The following is a 26,768-nucleotide window of genomic DNA, read 5'->3' as shown; positions in this document are numbered from 1 at the left end:
CTCCCAATCCTGCCCCCGCTCCCCGCTCCCAAACCTGCCCTCGCTCCCAAACCTGCCCTCGCTCCCCGCTCCCAAACCTGCCCCCGCTCCCCGCTCCCAATCCTGCCCCCGCTCCCAAACCTGCCCCCACTCCCCGCTCCCAAACCTGCCCCCACTCCTAAACCTGCCCCCACACTCTGCTCCCAATCCTGCCCCCGCTCCCAAACCTGCCCCCACTCCCTGCTCCCAATCCTGCCCCCACACTCTGCTCCCAATCCTGCCCCCACTCCCCGCTCCCAATCCTGCCCCCACACTCTGCTCCCAATCCTGCCCCCACACTCTGCTCCCAATCCTGCCCCCACACTCTGCTCCCAATCCTGCCCCTGCTCCCAATCCTGCCCCCGCTCCCAATCCTGCCCCCGCTCCCTGCTCCCAATCCTGCTCCCTGCTCCCAGACACCTTCCCAGTTGGAAGCTAGCTCTCACCAGGACGCATTGCCATTTTATTTTTCTTTCTCCAGACCCAATCAAATTTGCTCCTGCAGCCCATGTCTCTCCACGTTTCACCAAATAGAAATTAAATCCTTTAATCCTGACGCGAAGGGAACTTAACGCAGCATTTGGGAATCACATGTATCAGAGAATCAGCAGCTCACAGTAATCTGCTTACAGATCACAGCAACTCTGCGAGGGAGTACTGGGCACTGAACTCTGGCTCACTGCTGCTATAATCAGAGACGAGATGCCACTCAGTCAAAGACTCCACTGGTTGCTGCCACCCCTTCCTCTCTTCATTACATTTCTCCTTAACTGTGTTTCCAACAAGGTCATGTTTCGGGCACGGTGGCACTGCTGCCTCACAGCACCAGGGACCCGGGTTCAATTCCTGCCTGTGTGGAGTTTGCACGTTCTCCCCGTGTCTGCGTGGGTTTCCTCCGGGTGCTCCGGTTCCTTCCCACAAAGATGTGTAGGTTAGGTGGATTGGCCGTGCTAAATTGACCCTACTGTCAGGGGATTAGCAGGGTAAATAGGTAGGGCTACAGGAAAAGGGGCTGGGAGGGATTGTGGTCAGTGCAGATTCAGTGGGCCGAATGGTCTCCTGCACTGTAGGGATTCCATGATAAACTTCCAGAACAGGAGGCAGCCGAAAGTGCCTATGCCGCTTTTGGAGGAACATTCTGATTAATCCCGTTCCCTGTAGCCCAGTAAATATTTCCTCTTAATAAATCCTTATGGAAATCTCGATTGAAACCTGCTTCCACCAGGAATATGGAGAGAGAAACACTTCTCCTGCGGATCCTTTGGTTATTTTGCTGATTATCTAAAATCCATGTCCTCTGGGAGGTAGAATTTCTCGTTGTTTCTCCTATCTGGACTCCTCACGATTTTAAACACCTCTACTAAATGTCCCCTGCTCTAAGGAGGACAATCCCTGCTTCTCTAACCTCCCAACATTTATTGTTTTAAAATCTCTACATTGCAGAAGGAAGCCATTCAGCCCATCAAGTCTGCAGTGATGATGATCCCACCCAGGTCCTACCAGCGTAATCCTATGTAGTTTCCACTGGAGGAAACCCACGCAGACACGGGGAGAATGTGCAGACTCCGCACAGACAGTGACCCAAGCCGAGCATCGAACCCGGGTCCGTGGCACTGTGAGGCAGCAGTGCTAACCACTGCACCAACTGTTCTGTTAATCAGTAGAGACCCAGCACTGGACACCAGGACCTTCCTGATTTACCTGCCTGAGTGCTGCAAGCACCAGCCCAGTTATCAGAGGAGCCACTGGGCCTGATGGCGTCACAGCTCCATAGCTTCCATTACTGATTCCTGTGGCCAAGAATTCTGGCTTAACAACCAAATCTCCAATCCTGCTCCAGTCAAAACCCCAGCACCTTTTACACTGCCCCTCCCCGCGTGCTGAACCAGTTCCAACTTACCTTCATTTCATCCGGAACAAAGACCTTCCGAGCTTTTTTAATCATTGGCTGAGGCTTCAGCTCCTCGTCCGTGAACTTGCGTTTGCGGGGATCAAACATTTCCTGTCCTGGGATACTGGACAGAGCCAGGTCAGCAGGGTCTGGCTCATAGCTGACAGGCACTTGGATGCTTTCAGGGTCGATGGGACTGGGTGTGTTGCGAGCTGGAGGCAGTATCTGTCCTGCAAATATACAAAAGGCAAGAGAATTTGATGGAGTGTGATCGAACAGGAACAGGTCTATTGCCGGTGATTATATTCAACACAAACCTCCTCCCATCCCCTTGACATCCAATCCCAATGCATCAGAAAAACCGTCGTCTCTTTGAGGCCATTCAGTATCATCATTGGCTGATCTTTAACCTCAATTCTACCTTCCCACACTCTCAGGAGAGGCCATTCAGCCAATCGAGTCTGCACTGACCCCCTGAGAGTATCTTACCCAAGCCCCTTCTCCCTCATCCTACCCCTGGAACCCCACACATTTCCAACGGCCAATCCTCCCAGCCTACACATTTTTGGCGTGGAGGAAACCGGAGAACCCGGAGGAAACTGGGCAGAACGTGCAGGCTCCACTCAGGCAGTGACCCGAGCCAGGAATCGAACCCAGGTCCCTGGCACTGTGAGGCAGCAGTGCTAACCACTGACCATATCCCTTCATTCCCTCTTGTGTCATCTCAGTCAGGAATATAGGCGATGACTGAGCTGCCTCCGATCTCTGGGGCAGGGAATTACAACTGAGTGAAGAAATCCTTCAGCTCACTTCCCAACAGCTGACTTGTGACCTCTGACTGCCGTCACCTCGAGTTCCAGAGACTCCCCAACCAAGAGAAATATCTACCTGTCAGGTCGTTAAGAATTCTGTATGTTTCAGTTAGATTGCTTATCTTTCTAAATTCCAGAGAATATAGACCTAACCTCCCCTCATCAGAGGATTCTCTCTTTCTCAGAATCAATCCAGTTAATCTTCATTGGAGGAAAGGGCAATCTCTCCATCGCTAAGGAGATAAGAACGGCACACAATAGTCTACAGCTTACCAAGGTCCATATAATTATATTAATGCTTTTTCACTGCTGTGCTCTGACCCTGTGTAACAGTGGCTAACACACCATTTGTCTTCCTAATTGGTTGCTGTAGCTCCCACGTTCACCCGTGTGCATGAGGACACTCAACAATTAGACTATTCTAAAAATACTCTGCTTTTCCATTCTCCCACCACAGCGGACAACATCACAATTCCCCACGGTATGTTCACCAGAGAATTCTGGCTCAACTTCAAGGCGGGGGTGTGGGGGCGAGTTCCACGTTGAGTTCAATTCAAGATCGATAGACCTCTCAGAGAACCGAGGGGAATGAGACCGGGCTGTAAGGTAGAATCAAGGGGCAAATAAGCAGCTGTGATCGCAATGGACGTCGGGCAGGTTGGAGATGCCAAATGGTCCACTCTGCCTCCTGTTTGTTCTTTGTATTGGGAACAAACCTGGATTCATTACATTTGGACCCCTCGTTTAAGCCTATGGTACAGACTGTAAACAGCTGATACTCAAGACTGCAAGGAACTACGAAAGATCATGAATGTAGCCCAATCCATCACGCAAACCAACCTCCCATCCATCGACTGTCTACACTTCCTACTGCCTCGGCAAAACAGCTAGCATAAGGACCCCACACACCCTGGATATTCTCTCTTCCACCTTCTTCCGTTGGGAAAAACGTACAAAAATCTGAGGTCAAGCACCAACTGACTCAAGAACAGCTTCTTCCCTACTGCTGTCAAACTTTTGAATGGACTTACCTTGGATTACATTGCTCTTTCTCTGCACCCTAGCTATGACTGTAACACTACACTCTGCACTCTCCTGTTTCCTTCTCTATGAACGGTATGCCTTGTCTGTATAGCGTGCAAGAAACAATATTTTTAAATGTATGTTAATACATGTGACAATAATGATCAAATCAAACAGTTTGTTACAGCCTGCCAACCTCACAATTACCCAATCATTCCTACTTTTTACATCCATTAATTAATTAATTCTCAATCCAAGCTAATATATTACCCCCAACCCCATGAGCCCTCATTTGTAAAGTAATATGTGGTATCTCATCATTTCTCTGAAGCTCCAAATAAGCTTCATTCATTTTTCCTCCTTTATCCCACTGGCTCCAGTTTCAACCACCCTGTAACAGATTTGACAAACACTATTTCCCTTTCATTATTTTCAAGCTTTGACAAAGAGTTATCTGGACTCGAAACATCAGCTCTTTTCTCTCCTTACAGATGCTGCCAGACCTGCTGAGATTTTCCAGCGTTTTCTCTTTCATTACCCCACGGTAACTCTTCCAAAGCAAAGACTGTTTTCTAACTGCTGTACGACCACATCCCTGAAAATAAATTCCAGAATTCCCCCTGACGTCACATTGACTGTTTTACCGTCCCCTATTTCCTCCCTCACTCCTTTCTCAAAATATCTGGGTAATGTTTGCAGGAACCTTCACTGCACTCCCTCACGAGCATCGACACTATTCACCTCAAACCGCTCCTTGCGATAGGCAGCTGTATATTATAACCACTGGGTAATGAAGTCTTTCCCCAATGGGGCAGTTGGGTTTATTGTTTTATGTTGATAGCTCGGGGTTTCCTCCCCCCTTTACACATGGAAACATCACATCAAACTGCTTCATAAAATATAAAGGCCTCAGTTGGCTGATCCCTCAGCCTTTATTTGCATTTCTGTAGCGACTTTCACAACCTCAGAACCACCCCAGCATCAGATTCAAATGCCAAAAAATCCATTGAAATGCCAAAAACGCCAGTTTGTGGAAAACACGCTCCAAAAAAACAGCAAAATTAAAAAACCATAAGATCTACTTTGCTCATGTTGATTGAGGCATAAACACCAGCGGTGGGATCATTCTTGCCCTTTCCTTCAAAATCACATCACTCAGTCTTTAACATCCACCAGAAATAGCAGATGGACCACAGTTTAAAATGTGACCCTCTGACAATGCAAGTACTCCCTTGGCACTGGACCCCCTGGCAGCACGGGCACCAGGGCCCCTGGTGGCACAGGCACCGGACCCCCTGGCGGCGCAGGCACCGGGAGTAGGTGATCCCGTCCTGGGATGGGACAGCTGAAACTCCACCCTGGCTGTGACCAGGGGCTCGAGTTTCTGTTTTGAACGCAATTTGCAAATTTCACCCAAATGCATCGATTTTCCAATTTGAAGTCATGGTTCCAGTTTCTGGAATTAGTTTCTGGGATTGATTAGTAAGTTTGCGGATGACACAAAGGTTGGTGGATTTGCAGATAGCGATGAGGACCAGAGGGTTTGGGTCAGTTGGAGACTTGGGCAGAGAGATGGCAGATGGAGATTAATCCGGACAAATGTGAGGGAATGTATTTTGGAAGGTCTAATGCAGATAGGAAATATACAGTAAATGGCAGAACCCTTAAGAGTATAGACAGGCAGAGGGATCTGGGTGTACAGGTACACAGGTCACTGAAAGTGGCAATGCAGGTGGAGAAGGTAGTTAAGAAGGCTTATGGTATGCTTGCCTTCATTGGCCAGGGCATTGAGTTTAAAAATTGGCAAGTCATGTTGCAGCTTTGTAGAAGCTTAGCTAGACCACATTTGGAATATAGTGTTCAATTCTGGTCGCCACACTACCGGAAGGATGTGGAGAGGGTACAGAAAAGATTTACCAGGATGATGCCTGGTATGGAGGGCATTAGCTACGAGGAGAGATTGGAGAAGCTTGGTTTGTTCTCACTGGAATGAAGAAGATTGAGGGGTGACCTGATAGAAATCTACAAGATTATGAGAGGCATGGACAGAGTGGATAGTCAGAAGCCTTTTCCCAGGATGGAAGAGTCAATTACTAGGGGACACAGGTTTAAAGAGCGAGGGGTAAGGTTTAAGAGAGATGTACGAGGCAGATTTCTTTTTTACACAGAGTAGTGGATGCCTGGAACTCGTTGCCGGGGGAGGTAGTGGAAGCAGGTACATGAATAGGCTGGGAATGGAGGGATATGGTCCCTGGAAGGGTAGGAGGTTTTAATTCAGTCGGGCTGCATGATTAGTGCAGGCTTGGAGGACCGAAGGGCCTGTTCCTGTGCTGTAATTTTCTTTGTTCATTGGCAGAACCCAAACCTCGGAATTCTGGTCCGTCAGTGTGGCAGGGCAGTGTGAATGAGCAGAGTGGGATAGTTACTGAATGAAGTGTTTGGGGATGAATCTTAAATTACTGAAATGAATAATAATAACAACAGGGGCTGCATGCTGGCACAGTGGTTAGCACTGCTGCCTCACAGCGCCAGGGACCCAGGTTCGATTCCTGGCTAGGGTCACTGTCTGTGCGCAGTCTGCACATTCTCCCCGTGTCTGCGTGGGTTTCCTCCAGGTGCTCTGGTTTCCTCCCACAGGCTGGTTAGGTGCACTGGCCGTGCTAAATTCTCCCCTGGTGTACCTGAACAGGCGCCGGAGTGTGGCAACTAGGGGAATTTCACAGTAACTTCATTGCAGCGTTAATGTAAGCCTACTCCTGACAGTAATAAATAAACTTAAAAATTTTTACTTTAATTAAGTTACGGATAAGGACACTTTGCTCTCTCTACACAAACCTTTACTGCTGCGTGCTTTACTGCTACAATGATAAAAGTAACTTCATTGCAGTGTTAATGTAAGCCTACTCCTGACTAACAAATAAACAAACTTTAAGTTACCAATCTGACTAATTTAAATTCACTGATGCAGATGTTTTAAGGGGAAGTTATTTTAATCTGAGTAATGTGTGATTTCATTGGGAGTGTTTCACTGCCCTGTGCCCCATCCTAAGTACACTGAGCAGACTGGGATTAAATTTATTTTAATTTATTCAGTACACAATGTGAGTGACAGCACCGTATAAAAATGGCAAGCCTGCTTAAGCAGCGTAGGATAGTCGCCAACGCCACTGTTCCCATTTGGCAGGGTGCCCGGTTTTGGGAATGAGCCGGCACTGAGGGAAGCGATTGTCGAAATCGCGGTCTAATTCCACGAACCTTTGCACAGATTTGGCCCATTTTGCTCTGAGCAGCACCTGACTCCTGGTTTAACGGTCTCTCCCAACAGGAGCTGTCCGGAGCGTGACCACCTGGAGATGTTCACAGTAACTTTAAACAATTAACACTGGCTCGATAAACCTGGATCCCTTCTCATGAGCAACTGCGAGGGTGCGGGGGGGGGGACACAGTGCCCAGGGCAGGGGGATCAACCTTTTCCCCCCGAATGAAACTTTCACACCAACAACATTAAAACTCAGTAGACATTTTGATTTAAGGTGAAAGTCTTGTTTATCCTTTTCACAACTTTTGATGGACAATGCGATGCAGTCACTGCTGTACAGGAGGAAACTAACAAATCGGTGCACAATAAACTCCCACTGACACCAATGTGACATTCACCAAATGACCTGCTTGTGGGGAATACTGGGCAGGAAAACTACACAGGTCCGAAAGTGGCACTGAGGGACAAGTGCAATACTCCCTGGGAAGGAGTGGAGGGGGAATCTCAGCCTTCAGTATCAGAGGTTTAATACAGTCGGCTGTCAGATGGTTCTCAGAACGTGTACAGCCTTGTAGTAATGCTGAAGACAGTAAAGAAACTACAAAAGGTCGTGAATGTAGCCCAGTCCATCACGCAAACCAGACTCCCATCCACTGGCTCTGTCTACACTTCCTGCTGCCTCGGAAAAGCAGCCAGAACAATTAAGGACCCCCCCACACCCCGGACATTCTCTCTTCCACCTTCTTCCATCGGGAAAAAGATACAAAAGTCTGAGGTCCCGTACCGACCGACTCAAGAACAGCTTCTCCCCTGCTGCTGTCAGACTTTTGAATGGATCTACCTCGCATTAAGTTGATCTTTCTCTACACCCTAGCTATGACCGTAACACTACATTTTGCACTCTCTCCTTTCCTTCTCTATAAACGGTATGCTTTGTCTGTATAGTGTGCAAGAAACAATACTTTTCACCTTATGCTAATACACGTGACAATAGTAAATCAAATCATTCAGTGCAATAACTGCACACGGACCTCCTGCCCAATGAATGATGACCAGTTCACACGATAGACAGCAGCAATGAGCCAATCAGAGCTGCTGTCCACTCCACCCCCACACGGTGCCTGAGGAACAATTCATTGCACTTTCCAGGATACAGGCCGCTTGAACTGGGGGTGGTCAGCGGCCGCTGCGTGGGGGCTGGGGACACACAGTGACTCCTCCCCCAGCTAACGTCAGTACAGGGGAAGGAGCTGATTCGTGGGTAACTGGGAAGTTATTCTACTGACAGTAAATAATTAAGGTCTGGCAGGGCAGCTTGGCAGAGTGGAATGTACATCCTGTGGAATGTGGGAAGTCACGAATGCACTCCGCCTCCTAGCCAAACGCATCGGCACAAAGCGTGACTGGCTTGCAGAAGCTGGAGTTCCAGGTTTGAGAAGCCCAGTGGGTCTGGAGTCACTGTGATGTACCTCAAAAGGCCAAGGGCTATGTGGACAGCATGTCTAGAGAGGTAGTCAGATCACAGGTTATCAGCATTGAGGCAGAGAGGGAACAGTAGGCCCCCGGCACCCCCACCCCCCCCGAGTCAATCACACTCGCTTTGTTCATTCTGGATGCCGCTGAGGACAATGGTTCCCCAGTGTGGCAAGAGCCAAGGTTGTGGCACTGAGAGTGACTGGACTTCACTGGATGGGGGAAAGAGAGTGGAAGAGCAATATTGATGGGGATTTATTATTAGGGGAACAAAAGGGAGTTTCCACAGCCTTAGATGCGACTCCAGGAATGTAGGCTGCCCCCTGGTGCCAAGCTGAAGAATGTCAGAGGGGCTGCAGAGCACCTTTCTGGGGTGGGGAGGCAGCCACGATCCACATCAAAAACAACAACATCAAAGACAGAAGAGGGCTCACAATAGATTCAAGAGTTGGGAAAGAACTTCAACAGCAGCTCCTGTCTCCAGACTCACTCGGCTTCTCAAACTGGAACTCCAGCTTCTGCTAGCCAGTGATGTGTTGTGCCAATATGTTTGGCTAGGAGGTGGAATGCATTCATGACTTCCCACATTCCACAGGATGTACATTCCAGAATCAATAATCACCAAGTGACTCAGTGACATACATGAATGTGCACAGGAATGGGAGGGCTGAATCCTGCCAGGGGTATTCGTGTAGGACAAAGGCGCCCAGCTTTCTGAGGCATTGGGATGGGGTCCAGGGCGCGATGGATGAGTGCAACGACAATTCAGGAAGTGCCACACCTTCCAGGGCAAAGCAGCCCGCTTAACTGGCACTCAATCCACAAACATTCACTCCCTTTGATGTGGAGTTGCTGGTGTTGGACTGGGGCCAGTCCAACACAATGGGGATCACTGGATGAGTGGCCCGATGAAGGAGCAGTGCTCCAAAAGCTTGTGATTCCAAATAAATCTATTGGACTTTAACCTGAGATTTCTTACTGTATTCATTCCCATTGCCACTAACACAATGTACCATCTACAAGATGCACTGCAGCAATTCACCAAAGCTCCTTAGGCAGCGCCTTCCAAACCCACGATCACTGCCGTCGAGAAGGACAAGGGCGGCAGATACCTGGGAGAACACCATCATCTGGAGGTTCCCTTCCGAGTCACTCACCGTGCTGACTCGGAAATATATCGGCCGTTTCTTCACCGTCGCTGAGTGAAAATCCTGGAGCTCCCTCCCTAACAGCACTGTGGGTGTACCGACACCTCAGGGACTGCAGCGGGTTCAAGGCGGTAGCTCACCCATCACTGTTACGAGGGCAATTCGGGATGGGTAATAAATGCCAACCTAGCCAGAGACACCCACACCCTGAAAATGAAATAAAGGTGATCCAGTTGAAATTTACAACACTTTTTGTTTACAGGGGCCTGATAGGATAGATGTAGCTAGGATACTCCCCGATTGGCCAACATTCTGCTCTCTTTACGCTGCCATTAACACCCACTTTTCCATGATATCCTTGTCAGTCTCTCCTTAGCTCCAACCTATCGTTGACCTTCGATTCTAACCCCCTCCCCTAGTATATAATCCATCATATTTCTATCCCTCTGCAGTTCTGTACAAATCATGGAATCTCTACAGTGCAGAAAGAGGCCATTCAGCCCATCGAGTCTGCACTGACCACAATCCCACCCAGGCCCTATCCCCAGAACCCCACATATTTACCCCGCTAATCCCCTGACACTAGGGTCAATTTAGCACGGCCAATCCACCTGACCAACACGTCTTTCAGACTGTGGGAGGAAACCCACGCAGACACGGGGAGAATGTGCAAACTCCACGCAGACAGTGACCGAGGCTGGAATTGAACCAGGGTCCCTGGCGCTGTGAGGCAGCAGTGTAACCACTGTAAAGGGTCACGTGAACGTAAAACATTAACTAAGGAAGCTGCCTGATCTGCTGAGTTTATACAGTGTTTTTCATTTTAAATTTCGGATTTCCAGCATCTGCAGCGTGGTGCTGTTATTTCAGAGTGCTGCATTGAGGTAAACACTCATCTGGTTAACGCACGTCCTCGGAGGAAGAAAACCATCCACTTTTCCCAGAATAATCTGTGTGTAATTCCTCCCCCAGTGCAACCAGAGGTCCAGTCATCCATGTAATTGTAGCATATTGCTGCTAGCTGCTCACAACGCCAACCCTCCTTCACTGGGCAAGCACAAACGAACAATAAATGCCAGCCATACCACCCATTCTCATTCTAAAAATGATTTCTGCCCCAACCCTGGATAGAACAGATGTCCTTTTCCAAAGTTAACAAACAGATCCAGCTCCCTGATAAAGACCTACCTTCTCAAATCACCATGTCCAGTTTAACTCCATGTGTTGGTAATTTATCAGAGAATCCCACCCAAATTGGATCATCACGTGGCATTGAACAAGTCTAATCTTCCTTCTCCGGGAGATTTTATCCTGCTCTAACCAGCACTCAGACCTGAAAAAGCAGCGAGGATTGTATATATAAGAGTCAGCTCCAGTGGGGGTGGAATGGGACGGTAGCACAATGGTTAGCACTGCTGCCTCACAGCACCAGGGATCCGGGTTCGATTCCCGGCTTGGGTCACTGTCTGTTTGCACATTCTCCCTGAGTCTGCATGGGTTTCCTCCGGGTGCTCTGGTTTCCTCCCACAGTCCAAACATGTGCGGGTTAGGTGGATTGGCCATGCTGAATTACCACTTAGTATCCCCAAGATGTGTAGGTGCAGCGCAGTCCATCACACAAACCAGCCTCCCATCCATTGACTCTGTCTACACTTCCCGCTGCCTCGGGGAAAAGCAGCCGGCATAATCAAGGACTCCACGCGCCCCGGACATTCTCTCTTCCACCTTCTTCCATCAGGAAAAAGATACAAAAGTCTGAGGTCATGTACCAACTGACTCAAGAACAGCTTCTTCCCTGCTGCTGTCAGACTTTTGAATGGACCTACCTCACATTAAATTGATCTTTCTCCATACCCTAACTGTGGCTGTAACACTGCATTCTGCACCCTCTCATTTCCTTCTCTATGAATGGTGTGCTTTGTCTAAATAGCATGCAAGAAACAATACTTTTCACAGTATACTAATACAAGTGACAATAATAATATAAATCAAAAGGTTCGGAGGATTGGCGGGGTGAATATGTAGGGTGACTGAAATAGGGTGGGGGAGGGAGCCTGGGTAAGGAACTCTGTCGGAGAGTTGATGCAGACCCGATGGGCCAAATGGCCTCTTTCTCCACAGTAGGGATTCTATAGACACAGAAACACCTTTGATCAGCAGAAATCTAACGATAGATTTAACCTTTCCTTACAGAGGTGGCGACCCGATAGAACTCTGTTAAAATTATTTGTGTTTAATAGATTACAAATAGAGATGCTTTCACTTGTGGGAGATGCCACAGTTAAGGGCTAAATACAAGGCTTTCTGTACTGTGTGGCAGTGAGTGTATCTGCGAGTCCCACCACATGAGAGAGCATGTATACAGAACCATTACAATGAGGCCAATCAGCAAATTACTGGGAGTAGGACACCAGCAACAGGCGCAGGGGGAGAGGGGGTCGGCGGGGGAAGAGGGGGTCGGGGGGAAGAGAGGGAACGTACAGCCAGGGAGAGTCAGGGGGGCCAGGGAGAGAGAGAGGGCATAGAGGACAGGGAGAGACAGGACAGGGATAAGATTCAACCAAGCCTGGATTAGTGCACACACACACACGTGCGACACCGGATTACCATCCCGTGTCCTGACGGTGTCACTCTCAACTCCTCCCCTTAGTGACCGTGTCCTTGCTGATCCAACCTCCTTCACACCGTCATTCACCCAGCATATCCAAAATCCGCTGCCCACACCCCACAACGAGTCCTGTGCACCCATTCCCCTTCCGGTCAGTGGTCTAACTCCCTCCACTTCTGGTAACACCTCAAATTTACAATCAGTTTCTAATCTCTCTCGGTCGTTGCCTGCTCCAGCTCTGTAAACCCCCCTGACTATCTGAGACTTCAGCATTCCGACAATTCTAGCCGCTTTGCGCATCCCAATTTAAAAAATCTCCATCGTAGGAACGGTCGCTTAAGAACCCAAGCTCGAGAATTCCCACTCCAAAACTCTACACTTGTCTCCTTTTCTAAACACTCCTTAAAAAAGACGTCTCTGATCAAACCTGCCTGAAATATCTTGTGTCAGTGGAAGGGTTTTGGGATGTTTTACAGCAAGGGATGGTTCACTCTCTGGGTGTAAATTTGGCAAACGTGGTTGGTCTGCCAATGACAGAGGCTGTCACATTTACCTGCTCGGGAGGCCAGCTGAAAATCTCCCAAAATTCCAGCAAACTATTCGACTTGGGAGCGCATGACAGTTGGATGCGATTCTGTCGTCTATGAGCTCACTCGCTCACACACACACTCGCTCGCACACCCACTCACACTCACTCGCTCACGTTCACACTCACACTCGCTCACACCTCCTCCCCACTTTCCCTAACATAGGGACATTAAAAGCTAATTACATTACACCCCAAAACTGCCTTGATGAGCAGGGAGGTGATGGTCCTGGTGGTATTATCGCTTCACTATTAATCCAGAAACTCAGCTAATGTTCTGGGGGACCCGGGTTCGAGTCCCGCCACACAGCAGATAGTGGAATTTGAATTCAATAAAAAAAAATCTGGAATTAAGAATCTACTGATGACCCATTGTCGGAAAAAACCCATCAGGATCACTAATGTCCTTTAGGGAAGGAAATCTGCCGTCCTTAACAGGTCTGGCCTACACGTGGTTCCCGAGCCACAGCAATGGATTGACTCTCAACTGCCCTCCATGGGCAACTAGGGATGGGCAATAAATGCCAGCCAGCGATGCCCACGTCCCACAAATGAATGAACAACACACACTGGGGTCTGTACGCTGCCCGGACAGATCAAAGCCCACAGTTAAATGGTTTTGGTTCAGGCTGCGCAGGAACGGTTTATAAACAGAGGTGAACATGGAGAAGATAGAAGCAACAGCCATCTGAGAACATTCATGTACAAATTAACAGCTGATTTCGTCAGTCAATGGGGACATTTCTGAATAAAAAGCTTATTGTTGGTTGATGTGTTTGATGTTGAACCCAGTCACCCCTCTCCCGATCCCTGTTGTTTTCTACTTTATTGTTTCAAATGGAAACCTTCCTCTGGGGAGGAGAAAGCAGGAGTCGTGTCCCAGGGGCTGGTGAGCTATTAGCTCGGGTTTCATAGGCCAGATCTGCACTCAACAACAACTTATTGCATCTATGTAGTGCCCTCAGTACCGTAAACCATTCCAAAGTGCTCCTCTGGGTTTACAATAGATATGTAGCGGGACAGGTAGTATTGAGGAAGCGGGGGGCTGCAGAAGGACTTGGACAGGCTCGGGGAGTAGGCACAGAAGTAGCAGATGGAATACAATGTGGAAAAGGTATGCACTTTGGAAGAAGGAATGGAGACAGAGACTGTTTTCTAAATGGGCTAATGCTCAGGAAATCAGGTTCTTTACGCAGAGAGTAGTGGGGGTATGGAACGCGCTACCGAGTGGGGTGGTGGAGGCGGGAACGTTGGACTCATTTAAGGTTCAGTTAGATAGGCACATGAGTGAAACGAGGATGGAGGGTTATGGTAGGGGTTATTGAATAAGGGTTAGAACCTTGGGAGACACCGGAAAGGCAGGCTTGTGATTAACGTTTTTGTCTTTTCACTCCGCAGGTGGAGGTCCACCTCGTTGTCAAACGAGGGGCATGCACACGGTGGGTCGTGCGTGGGCTACTCCTGGAGGTTCTGGGAGTGGCCTAGTACTTCGTGTCGGTGTGTGTGCTTGATCCTGGACCGGTAGACGGGCGCTGCAACAGCTCAGTGACTAGCACTGCTAGCTGTGCAGATACATGGATTTGGGCCTGTGTCTGTGGGAGTTTGTGCATTCTCCCTGTGGTTGCGTGGGTTTCCTCCGGGCGCTCCGGTTTCCTCCCACACCCCAAAGATGTGCTCTTAGGCTGATTGGTTTTACCAAATTGACACTATTCTCCCCTGAATCTGGCTAAGTCAGGGGTTCTATTTGTAGATACGCAGGGTAGAATAGGTGTAGGGCGATGCGGCGGCGCGGGCTCGTTGGGCCGAAGGGCCTGTTTCCCGTGCTGGGTTGTTCTTTGTTCTTTGACTTGGGAATCCTTGTTCAAGATTCTCTTAAGGTTAATGTATAGGTTCAGTTATGAAGGCAAATGCAATGTTAGCATTCATGTTGAGAAGACTAGAATACAAGAGCAGGGATGTACTTCTGAGGCTGTATAAGGCTCTGGTCAGACCCCATTTGGAGGATTGAGAGCAGTTTTGGGCCCCGTATCTAGGAAAGGATGTGCCGGCCTTGGAAAGGGTCCAGAGGAGGTTCACAAGAATGATCCCTGGAATGAAGAGCTTGGCGTATGAGGAACAGTTGAGGACTCTGGGTCTGTACTCATTGGAGTTTAGAAGGATGAGGGGGGAATCTTACTGAAACTTACAGGATACTGTGAGGCCTGGATAGAGTGAACATGGAAAGGATGTTTCCACCAGTAGGAAAAACTAGAACCAGAGGGGCACAACCTCAAACTAAAGGGATGATCCTTTAGAACAGAGATGAGAAAAAATTTCTTCAGCCAGAGAGTGGTGAATCTGTAAAACTCTTTGTTGTAGAAGGCTGTGGAGGCCAGGTCATTGAGTGTGTTTAAGACAGAGATAGATAGGTTCTTGATTAATCAGAGTTATGAGGAAAAGGCAGGAGAACGGGGATGAGAAAAATATCAGCCATGATTGAATGGTGGAGCAGACTCGATGGGCCGAGTGGCCTAATTCTGCTCCTATGTCTTATCAAGGAAGGTTAGCACCCAGCCACATAAGGAGACAGCTGGATAGGTGACAAAGTGGTCAGGTACGCAAGTGTCTTCAGAGGGAGAAAGGCAAAGGGTATTCTGAAGAGAATTCCAGGGATCGGGATGGAACAGCTCAGGGACACAGAGAGTGGAAGATTTCTGGGTGAGGGACAGTTACAGTGAGGGGAAAGGATCTGAAAACAGAGTATTTTTTAATAAAGACATTATGAGAGCAGGAGGCATTGAAGGCAAGGGGCCAATGAGAAAGTTCATGTTTAAAGTTTATTTATTTGTGTCACAAGTTAGGCTTACATTAACGCTGCAATGAAGTTACTGTGAAAATTCCCTAGTTGTCACACTCAGGACCTATTCGGGTACACTCAGAGAGAATTTAGCACAACCAATGCACCCTAACCAGCACGTCTTTCAGACTGTGGGAGGAAACTGGAGCACCCAGAGAAAACCCACGCAGACACGGGGAGAACGTGCAGACTCTACACAGACAGTGACCCAAGCCAGGAATTGAACTCGAATCCCTTGCAGAGGCGCAGTGCTAATAACTGTGCCAGTGTGGTCTTTAGTGAGATCCAGGACCAAGGAAGATGGCAAATGTATACCCTAACTGGATACGCGTCAGGTACTGGATACATCTTAACGGGACACATGTCAGGTGGGTGGCATGGTGGCACAGTGGTTAGCACTGCTGCCCCACAGCTCCAGGGACCTGGGTTCGAATCCTGGCTCGGGTCACTGTCTGTGTGGAGCTTGCACATTCTCCCTGTGTCTGCGTGGGTATCCTCCGGGTGCTCCGGTTTCCTCCCACTGTCCAAAGATGTGTGGGTTAGGTTGATTGGCCATGCTAAATTGCCCCTTAGTGTCCAGGGATGTGTAGGTTAGAGGGATTAGTGGGTAAATATGTGGGGTTATGGGGATAGGGCCTAGGTAGGATTGTGGTTGGTGCAGACTCGATGGGCTGAATGGCCTCTTTCTGCATTGCAGGATCCTATGACTATGACTAGGTGCTGGAGCTCAGGGAGGACGGACTGTGGGTGTTGTGGGAAAAAGCTCACAATGACGAAGGAGTTTAATTTTCTTGCAATCTTTGTTTTTAAAATAGACAGACGAGTGATTTTAATTTTTTTGCACTCAGCATTGCTACAGTGCCGGAGGAGGCCATTCAGTCCATCGAGTGTACCCTGACAGAGTACTTTACCCAGGTCCCCCTCTGTGATTCTATTCCCATTGCCCAACACCTAATCTCTGTACCTTTGGACCGTGGGAGGAAACCGGAGCACCCAGAGGAAACCCACGCAGGCATGGGGAGAATGTGCAGACTCCACACAGACAGTGACCCGTGGCCGGGAATCGAACCCAGATCCCTGGCGCAGTGAGGCAGCAGCGCTAACCAACATTCCGCCCTCTCTTTGGGTCCCAGAAGCCCCGGGCAAAGTCGGTGTTAACCATCTTTTGTTTATATTTAAATAAAGGAAGCTGATTTGAACAGCGATATCTGTACAGTGTTATATTACACATATCTGGGCATGAAATAAATCCATCCTGGAGCCAGCTTGGGGACGCAAAGTCCAGACCCTCTGCCCCAGAACTCTAGGAAGGTGCGGAAGATCCCACAATGTGACCACCTGCAGAATGAATGGTCCATCTGTGGCACACACTCACAGCTTCCCAGAAGGTCCATGAAGTGGCTGGAGTGGCTCTGTCACACTGACTGATCTCTCTTCCTATTTGTACTGAGTGTGGAGTCTAGCCTTGCAGTAATTTTCCACACACCACCCCCCCCTCACATGTCAGGCCCATGTGACCAACACTCTCATCTAAACAACCACCCTCTCTACTTCTTGCTCGATGCTGATCGCTCCCCCCCACAGCCCCTCTCTAAAACACTTTTAAAAAAAAATTTCATTTCACCGTAAAGGCTTTAGATTTTACCCGGAATCTGGGAAGCTCAGGGAAGGAAGGAAAACCTGTCGGGCACGGAACAAAGCTCAGCAAAGGCCGGGGAATACTGCAGGGATTGGTCTGTTTGCCGGCTCAGTCACGGTTGTCTCCTGCGCAGTCAGTCAGAGTGCCGACACTGGGGCTCTGAGACGTCACTTTACAAGAAGAGTTCACAAAATAAACTGGCGAGGGATTCCTACTCTTTCCAGAACTTTCTCAGACGCTTTCTACTGAAGGCGCTCAGCACAACAATCACGGATTCAGAAAGAGGGAAAACAAAATCCCGGAGAAGAACGTCTCGCTCCAGAGCAAATCCGAGTTATAATCCAGGCTCGGCTCAGTGCGAGCTGACCTTGTGTGTTAGTGAAATGTGTGTTCAATGGTTTTTAAGAAGTATTTCCAATTTGCACGTCTCTATTGCTAGCTTTGTACAGACCCACCCCTTCACTCCATCACCAGAACAGCAAACATGTCTGAGCCCCTCCGCCTCTCCCTAACCCTCACCAACCCTGCTACTCCTTTAAGACGCTATTTAAAACAGACCTTATTGACTAAGCTTTTGATCACATATCTAATGTCTCCCCATGTGATTCAGTGTTTGATAACACTCTTTGTGAAATGCTGAGGGAACATTTCTCTGTGTTAAAGGCACGGTGGTTAGCACTGCTGTCTCACAGCGCCAGGGGCCTGGGTTCGATTCCCAGCTTGGGTCACTGTCTGTGTGGAGTTTGCATGTTCTCTGTGTGGGTTTCCTCCGGGTGCTCCAGTTTCCTCCCACAGTCGGAAAGACATGCTGGTTAGGAGCATTGGCCATGCTAAATTCTCCCTCAGTGTACCTGAATAGGTACCGGAGTGTGGCCACTAGGGAATTTTCACAGTAACTTCATTGCAGTGTTAATGTAAGCCCTACTTGTGACACTGATAAATAATATAAATGCAGGTTGGTTTTGATGGGAAGTGTTTGAGGGAACAGGATTAAATGCTGGCATGTCCATCAGCTGCTGGTTACTGGGCATCGGGGTCTGTGGAGATCCAGGGAATAGCAACTGGGATAAAACTGTCACAGTGGGGGATAGGATGACGGCACATTTTCAGCACCAAGATTCCTGGAAACATTGGGATCAGTGTTGCCAGTACGGAGAACAGTGAGACCAGAGCTTAGCATCAGGAAACCATTATCTAGTGGAGGACCAGGGACAACAGCCCCTCCAATGATTGTCCGGGGGATGCATTTACCCGTACAACACCTTTGTAAACGGATATACACACACACACACACACACACACACACACACACACACACACACACACACAGTCACTGGTTTGCACACAGTGACATTCTGGATATGGTACATATGGAAAACATTGGACAATATTGTCCAGTCATTCCGGCAGGATCTTCCAGTCCCATTGAGATTAACGCGGAGACTAAAAGCAGGATGAGGCCATTTGGCCCTTCGAGCCTACTCCACCATTCATCACAACCTTGGTTGATCATCCAATTCAATATCCTGGTTTTCCCCTTCTTCCCCATATCCCTTTAACCCCAAGAGCGATATCTAATTTCTTCTTGAAATCAAACAATGTTTTGGCCTCAACTACTTTCCGTGGGAGTGAATTCCACACATTCACCACCTTCTGGGTGAAGAAATTTCTCCTCACCTCGGTTCTGAAAGGTTTACCCCTTATCCTCAAACTCTGACCCCCTAATTCTGGACTCCCCCACCATGGGGAACATTCTTTCTGAATCTACCCTGTTTAACCCTGTTAGAATTTTATGAGTTTCTATCAGATCCCCTCTTCTAAACTCCAGTGAATATAATCCTAACCGACTCAGTCTCTCCTCATATATCAGACCTGCCATCCCAGGAATCAGCCTGGTAAACCTTCGCTGTGCTCCCTCTATAGCAAGGACATCCTTCCTCAGGTAAGGACACCTAAACTGCACACAAATATTCCAGATGTGTCCTCACCAACACCCTATAAATTTGCAGCTAAACATCCCTATCCCTGTACTCAAATCCTCTCGGTATGAAGGCCAACATACCATTTGCCTTCTTTACTGCCTGCTGCACCTTTGAACCCCATTTGGACACCAGGGCCCCAAAAACCTCTTCCTTGGGAACAGCAGCCCCATAATCGGAGCCGTCTCTCGGAAATCCCTTGAGTTATCCCACTCAGTATGGAGTGGTTTCTGGATGGGCCCTGGTTGCACACCTTCCTTGTCCACCCTGTGGCATTCCATCCTGCTGGAGGCCAGGGCTTGCTTTAGGGATGGTGACTGCGGGGGGGGAGATTGGTCCAGTGAGAATTGTGGTGGAAGATCTTCCACCCTGCTGGTCCGGTCCATTCACTGACTCTTCCTCGCTGCCTGTAATCTCTGTGCCCTGGAGGACCCCGTGTTGCACAGAGCGAGAGATGGCAGCTCCTCCTCCAACATCACCCCCTTCTTATACATTGTCCATCCGGTGTGGGGGAGGTGAGAGGTCAGTGGGTATCCTTGTGGGGCAATTCCTCAGCCAGGCTGTGTGGGGGCCTGTCTCAGGCCTGGCCAGTCGAGGGGCTCTCAGCCTGACCGTCTCCTGTGGTTACGGCTGACTAGGTTGTCCCTGGGGAGGGCCCCACTGGTACAACTGAGGCCTTCCACAGTCTGGTCGTGCCAGGGGGTCTGCACTGTGTCAGCGGCACCGGTTCGTCCTCCTTTCACATGTGACGCATTATTAGAATCACAGTGCGGGGGGAGGCCACTTGGCCCCTCGAGTCTGTACTGACCACAACCCCACCCTATTCCTGCATCCCCATGCATTTACCCTAGCCAGTCCCCCAGACATTAAGGGCCAATTTAGCATGGCCAATCAACCTAACCCACACATCTTTGGAGTGTGGGAGGAAACCGGAGCAGCCACAGGAAACCCCAACACGAGGGGACATAGCTTTAAATTAAGGGGCGATATAGGACAGATGTCAGAGGTAGGTTCTTTACTCAGAGGGCAGTAAGGGTGTGGAATGCCCTGCCTGCAGCAGTTGTGGACTCGCCAACTTTAAGAGAGTGTTCGAATGGTCAGTGGATAGGCATATGGATAACATTGGAATAGTTTAGGTTAGAGGGTCATTAGATTGGTTCCACTGGTCAGCGCAACATCGAGGGCCGAAGGGCCTGTACTGCGCTGTAATGTTCTATGTTCTAACCCATGCAGACACGAGGAGAACATGCAAACTCCACACTGACAGTGAGCCAAGGGCTGGAATTGGACCCGTGTCACTGGCGCATTGAGGCGGTGATGTTAACCATTGTGTCACTGTGATGCCAGAGGGGCAAACAACACACTTACTGCCACGGGAAATGGGGTGCAGAGTGAGGAATTATACACTTATAATGTCTCACTTTGTAAATAAGGATGAGTAAAGATTGTCTTTTGGTTTCCTCCTTATCCATTGGCCTTTAAGAGGATTAACACCTAGTTTTGGTCTGTGAGACTTGCTGACCAGATAGGCTATTCGACTGCAAGGTGCATCAACATCAAGCCCCGTCTGATCTCCACCCAGCCTCCTGAATGGCCAGTGAATGGGCCTGGATAAATTCCTCTGCCAATTCCAGAGACAAACACAGAGACAGATTCATGGGCAGTTGGGAGGGGAAAGGGGCAGGGACACGGAGATGTGAACTCACACAGAGCACGCAGGATACTATTAAAACTCAGTGAGGGAAGCAGACATCACTGGTGACGTCAATATTTATCGTCCCTCCCTAGAGACAGACACTCCCCAAGGGTCCAAGCGGATAGGATGTCAAAGGGAACCTGGGTGGGGCCCCCGCAGAGAGGCGAGGGTTAAAGGTTTCCCCCCTCTCGGTGTGACGGACAGATCCTGCGGGATCCGGACCTGTTCTCATATCGATTCGATGCAGCTTTCGCTTCTGTGGGTCTTGTGACTCCTGCACTGTCTCTGAGCCCAGACTGTGTTGTATTAATGCCAACCCACACAGGCCATCCCCGGATCCATTCGCCATGCTGGTTACACAACCGCAAACGCCGTGTCAGAGCGGACTCTGCACCGTGCGGGAGCGGACCCTAGTGCCCCCTTGCTGTGCCACATGTCTAATGTAGACATGGTTCACAGACTCTGCAGGATAGCAAGTAGGGCGTGTCATTTCGGGGGGGGTGGGTGGGGGGGTGGAAACAAGGTCTACATTTGGGGTCAGTGTGAAATTCCATCCGAGTAGGGGTCCACTCGGGCAGGCTCCCACCACACAGCTGCGTCTCCTCGAGACTGCGCATGACTTCAGGGCCGAGCACGATCATTCTAAGGTTTTGAATACGCCCTAACCAATAAAACCAAGAGTGCCATACACCTTCTTTACCACCCTACCAACTTGTGTGGCCATTTTCAGGGAGTTACGGACTTGAACCCCAAGATCTCTCTGTACATCAGTGCTGTTCATGGTCCTGCCATTAAACTGGATACTTACCCTTAACATTTGATCTCCCAGCACCTCACACTTGTCTGGATTAAACTCTGAAAGGTCTCAAGCTGACCCTCTGATGGATACGGGAACGCCTCCTCTCCTCTCCCCCCACCATCTAGTCTCCCCCAGGAATCTCAGACTAACAGCCAGTCAGAACGTGTTGCCATAGAGATCAACAAGTTACTTCCTTTGAAGCTATTTCAGGCATAGCTAAACTCCGGCAATTGGAAATCTGCTGTCAGATACCAAAACCCAATCCCACCATCCGTCCCCGCACTGTGACAAACTCCTCATTTACCCTCAGGTCAACGGGTGGGAGGCGTGATTCAATACACAGCTCTCTCAACATGAGTCTGCAGCACACGTGGTCTCTGTGTGTCTGCAAGTCCCAATATAGGGCTCAGGCTAAGGTAGGAATTTCTTCAGCCAGAGAGTGGGGAATCTGTGGAACTCTTTGCCGCAGAAGGCTGTGGAGGCCAGGTCATTGAGTGTCTTTAAGACAGAGACAGATAGGTTATTGATTAATAAGGAGATCGGGGTTATGGGGAAAAGGCAGGAGAATGGGAATATGAAAAATATCAGCCATGATTGAATGGCAGAGCAGATTCGATAGGTTGAGTGGCCTAATTCTGCTCCTGTATCTTATATTCTTATAAACGCTGGTGTAAACACTCTGGAGCACATTGAGGAACACAGCATCTACCCTGTCTAACCCTGTTAGAATTTTGTAAGTTTTTATGAGATCCTCACTCTTCTGAACGCGAGACTAACCGACGTAGTCTCTCCTCATATAACAGACCTGCCATCCCAGGAATCCGCCAGGTAAACTTTCGCTGTGCTCCCGCTGAGCAAAAACATCCTTCCTCAGATAAGGACACCAAAATGCTCCAGTGTGACCTCACCAATGCCCTGTACAAATTACAGCAAAACATCCCCATCCTCAAATCCTCTCGCTACGAAGGCCAGCACACCACTTTCCTTCTTTACTGCCTGCTGTATCTGTGCGCTTACTTTCAGCAACTGATGCACACGGACACCAAGGTCTCAAGGAGTATCCACCCCTCTCAACTTGCACCCGTTCAAATAATAATCTGTCTTCTTATTACTGCTACCAAAGTGGATAACCTCACATTTATCCACATTATGCTGCATCTGCCCATTCACTCAGCCTGTCCAAATCACACTGAAGCATCTCTGCACCCTTACCAGGCTGATTCCTGGGATGGCAGGTCTGTTATATGAGGAGAGACTAAGTGGGTGAGGATTATATTCACTGGAGTTTCGAAGAGTGAGAGGGGATCTCATAGGAACTTATAAAATCCTAACAGGGTTAGACAGGGTAGATTCAGAAAGAATGTTCCCAATGGTGGGGGAGTCCAGAACTAGGATATTAGTTTGAGGATAAGGGGTAAATCTTTTAAGAATTGAGATGCAGAGAAATTTCTTTACCCAGAGGGTGTTGTGTGGAATTCACTCCCACAAAATGTAGTTGAGACCAAAACGTTGTTTGTTTTCAAGAAGACATTAGGTATCGCTCTTGGGGCTAAAGGGATCGAGGGATATGGGAGGAAATCAGGATATTGAATTTGATGATCAGCCATGATCATAATGAATGGTGGGGCAGACTCGAAGGGCCAAATGGCCTCCTCCTGCTTTTAGTTTCTATGTCTCACCCTCCCACTGCAAATGTGAAGATAATCCGTTCAGTTCCCCCTTTGTTAAATCATTAATGTATAATGTGAACAGTTGGGGCCCCTGCACAGATCCCTGGGGTATCCCTCGAACCTGCCACGATGGGGCCTGTTTTATTGGCACGGGTTAACTGGACAAGGCAGAATACAAAGTGTGTCAGTCATCTCCAAAGGCCTGACCAACGTAAAAAAAATCAAAACCAGGCACGTGGCTCTCTCTCAGGGGGCCAGACCCTCATCGCGTCTCGGAGACATCAGCCACAGAGCTGAAGCTGAAGGTTAGTTTAATTATGCACATTTTTAATTATTTGGAATCTCCGCAGCACACTCGGGGAGTTCTCACTGGTCGGGAACCATGGGGTTAAGCCACGGTTTACTCTGACTGCTCCTTTTGGAAATAAGGAGTGTTTTCTCGAGGTCTTTCCCAAGGACAGAGTGGAGTGAGGAAGGCAGAGAAACAGCGGAGGATCTCACTCCGCTCCCTTCGCTTGGGGCAATGGGGTACGTCTGGGAAGGCAAAAAAACCGAGGGGAAAATCCACACCAAGGACACAACCGGAGAAAACAAGACCACACCAAACCGCTGTAGGAAAGGATTAAACAGCAGCCCATTTCTTCCACCCTGGGTCACAAGATAGATTAAAAATACTTCTCGCTGGTTAACCCAGAGGCAGAAATCTTTGCTAATTGCTCAGTTCACTGGCATCTTAAAAGCAGCAGCGGATCGCAACAAGGCGTTAGAGTGACTGTTATGGAAAGCAATAAGTACGGCCGTCACTCTGGGTGGTGTCTGCTCCGTTGCTCTCTGGGAGCGTGTGTTTAATTCCCAGTTACAACTCCTTAACAAACAAAATGACTTTGGACAGAAAAGTTTCAAAGTGTCATAACAGCGTGTAAAACGGCAGTCTGACCCGGAGCTCCTGTCAGCGAGCTCGGCACTGCCATCCGCAGAGCCCCCAACAACCCCCTCCCCGCAACTGACTCTTCGCACGAACATCCCTCTGCAGACTGTGGAATGGCATAAACTGAGGGGGTGTTTGGGGGAGGGGATGTTTGTGGGTGGGGTGGGGGGGGGGAAAGGATATGATGGTGGGGGAGTCGGGGAGCTATATGTATGTGTAGTGAGGGGGGGTATTACGTGGGGAGGGAGGACATGGTGGTGGGGGAGTTGGGGGGGGCTGTATGTATGTGCAGTGTGGGGGGGGTAGTATGTGGGGGAAGGAGGACATGGTTTAGGGGGTGTCGGGGGGCTGTATGTATGTGGAGTGGGGGGGGTAGTATGTGGGGGAGGGAGGACGTGGGGGAGTCGGGGGGCTGTATGTATGTGCAGTGGGGGGGGTAGTACGTGGGGGAGGGAGGACGTGGGGGAGTTGGGGGGCTGTATGTATGTGCAGTGGGGGGCAGTACGTGGGGGAGGGAGGACGTGGGGGAGTCGGGGGGCTGTATGTATGTGCAGTGGGGGGGCAGTACGTGGGGGAGGGAGGACGTGGGGGAGTCGGGGGGGCTGTATGTATGTGCAGTGGGGGGCAGTACATGGGGGAGGGAGGACGTGGGGGAGTCGGGGGGCTGTATGTATGTGCAGTGGGGGGGGTAGTACGTGGGGGAGGGAGGACATGGGGGAGTCGGGGGGGCTGTATGTATGTGCAGTGGGGGGGTAGTACGTGGGGGAGGGAGGACGTGGGGGAGTCGGGGGGGCTGTATGTATGTGCAGTGGGGGGGTAGTACGTGGGGGAGGGAGGACGTGGGGGAGTCGGGGACTGTGTATGTGCAGTGGGGGGGGGGGAGGACATGGTTTAGGGGGTGTCGGGGGGCTGTATGTATGTGCAGTGGGGGGCAGTACGTGGGGGAGGGAGGATGTGGGGGAGTCGGGGGGCTGTGTATGAGCAGTGGGGGGGGAGGACATGGTTTAGGGGGAGTCGGGGGGCTGTGTATGAGCAGTGGGGGGGGGCGGGGGGAGGACATGGTTTAGGGGGAGTCGGGGGGCTGTGTATGTGCAGCCCGGGGTAGAGTGGGAGGGTGGAGTTTGCTGGCGGGGTGAGTGGGGAAATTTGCGATCTGCCCGGCTCCTGTCCCTTCGAGACTGGCAGCGTGGAAACTTCAGCTGCCTCCTCGATTCCATGAATGAAGCATTGATCCGGCACGAACTCTGCTCCCAGTTGGCTGAGTTGTCGGGAACACAGCCCGAGAGGGAAGCACGGGTTCCAGCCAGATGCCAGCTCTTAAAAAGAGAGAGTCACTGTTTGGAGCAAAGCCACCGCAGTGGAACTGGCTGCAAGCTGAGCGAGGAGGGAACTGGAGCAGCCGAGGGGGTGATAACCATCCTGGGTGCAGCACTTGGGGTCTCGGCCATCGTGCTCCCTTTGGGGAGGGGGGGTCCACTCCCATCGCCTGCCCCCCAGGTCCCAGCAGCTGAACCTCGCTCTGCTGGGGGCAGGCCGGTGAATGTGAAGAACTGTGCGTACCCACTGCGTCACCAACCCCTCGCCCCACACACCCCACCCCCACAGACACCAGCAACCCCGAGTGTCAGGATTCAAGCCCAAGATTCACATCCTGCCTCAGGGTCCCGGGTTCGATTCCCGGCTTGGGTCACTGTCTGCGTGGAGTCTGCACATTCTCCCCGTGTCTGCGTGGGTTTCCTCCGGGTGCTCCGGTTTTTTTCCCTCAGTCCAAAAGACATGTTGGTTAGGGTGCATTGGCCGTGCTAAATTCTCCCTCAATGTCAGGGAGATTAGCAGGGTAAATATGTTGGGTCATTGGGATAGGGCCTGGATGGGATAGTTGGTGCAGACTTGATGGGCCGAATGGCCTCCTTCTGGACCGTAGGGATTCTATGATTGTCTAATGGGCTCAGTTGCAACAACGTCCGTGGCAGCTGGTATTGGCAGGAGCATTGAGGAGGGCACGGTATCTGCCTCATGCCCCCTGACCTACAGCTCACCCACACCCTGCTGTCCAAGTTAAAGTGGTGTGACAGCAACTCACATTTCATAGCCCTGCTCCCCCCCCCGCACCGCCCAACCCCTCCCCACCCAACCCGCTATCTCCAATCCAAAGCTGAGGTTTCACTGATCACCCGCTCCTCCCCACCCCAGGAACTGCCATCCACCCAGACACTGCAGTCTCAGGCAGAAGGGTAAGACCATCACATCTCTGGGGGCAAGGCATCGTTATGGAATGTGGTCATTGCAGAACCCGCCCCCCCCCCCCCCCCCCCCCAGCAGTGTACAAACTGGAGACAGCGCGGAGTGGCGGTGAGGCACTGAGCGTGAATGTGCCAACTCCCTGCAGAGTGGGGTCACTGT

The 26,768-nt window shown here is 50.1% G+C and overlaps 1 protein-coding gene across 2 annotated transcripts in view; it reads right to left on the bottom strand.

The window, feature by feature from the left end:
* Window positions 1–26,768, bottom strand: part of hlfb (HLF transcription factor, PAR bZIP family member b) — a 48,110-nt gene that overhangs the window by 2,780 nt on the left and 18,562 nt on the right. For both annotated transcript variants that reach the window (XM_080209281.1, XM_080209282.1), the window contains exon 3: window positions 1,919–2,139. In XM_080209281.1, coding sequence (XP_080065407.1) covers window positions 1,919–2,139 — 221 coding nt within the window. The remainder of the gene's footprint in view (window positions 1–1,918; window positions 2,140–26,768) is intronic.

This window comes from Carcharhinus amblyrhynchos, chromosome 21 (genome assembly GCF_965287045.1).
Source record: "Carcharhinus amblyrhynchos chromosome 21, sCarAmb.v2.hapA, whole genome shotgun sequence".
NCBI classification, from domain to species: Eukaryota; Metazoa; Chordata; class Chondrichthyes; order Carcharhiniformes; family Carcharhinidae; genus Carcharhinus; species Carcharhinus amblyrhynchos.
This window is presented reverse-complemented; position numbering and strand designations above follow the sequence as displayed.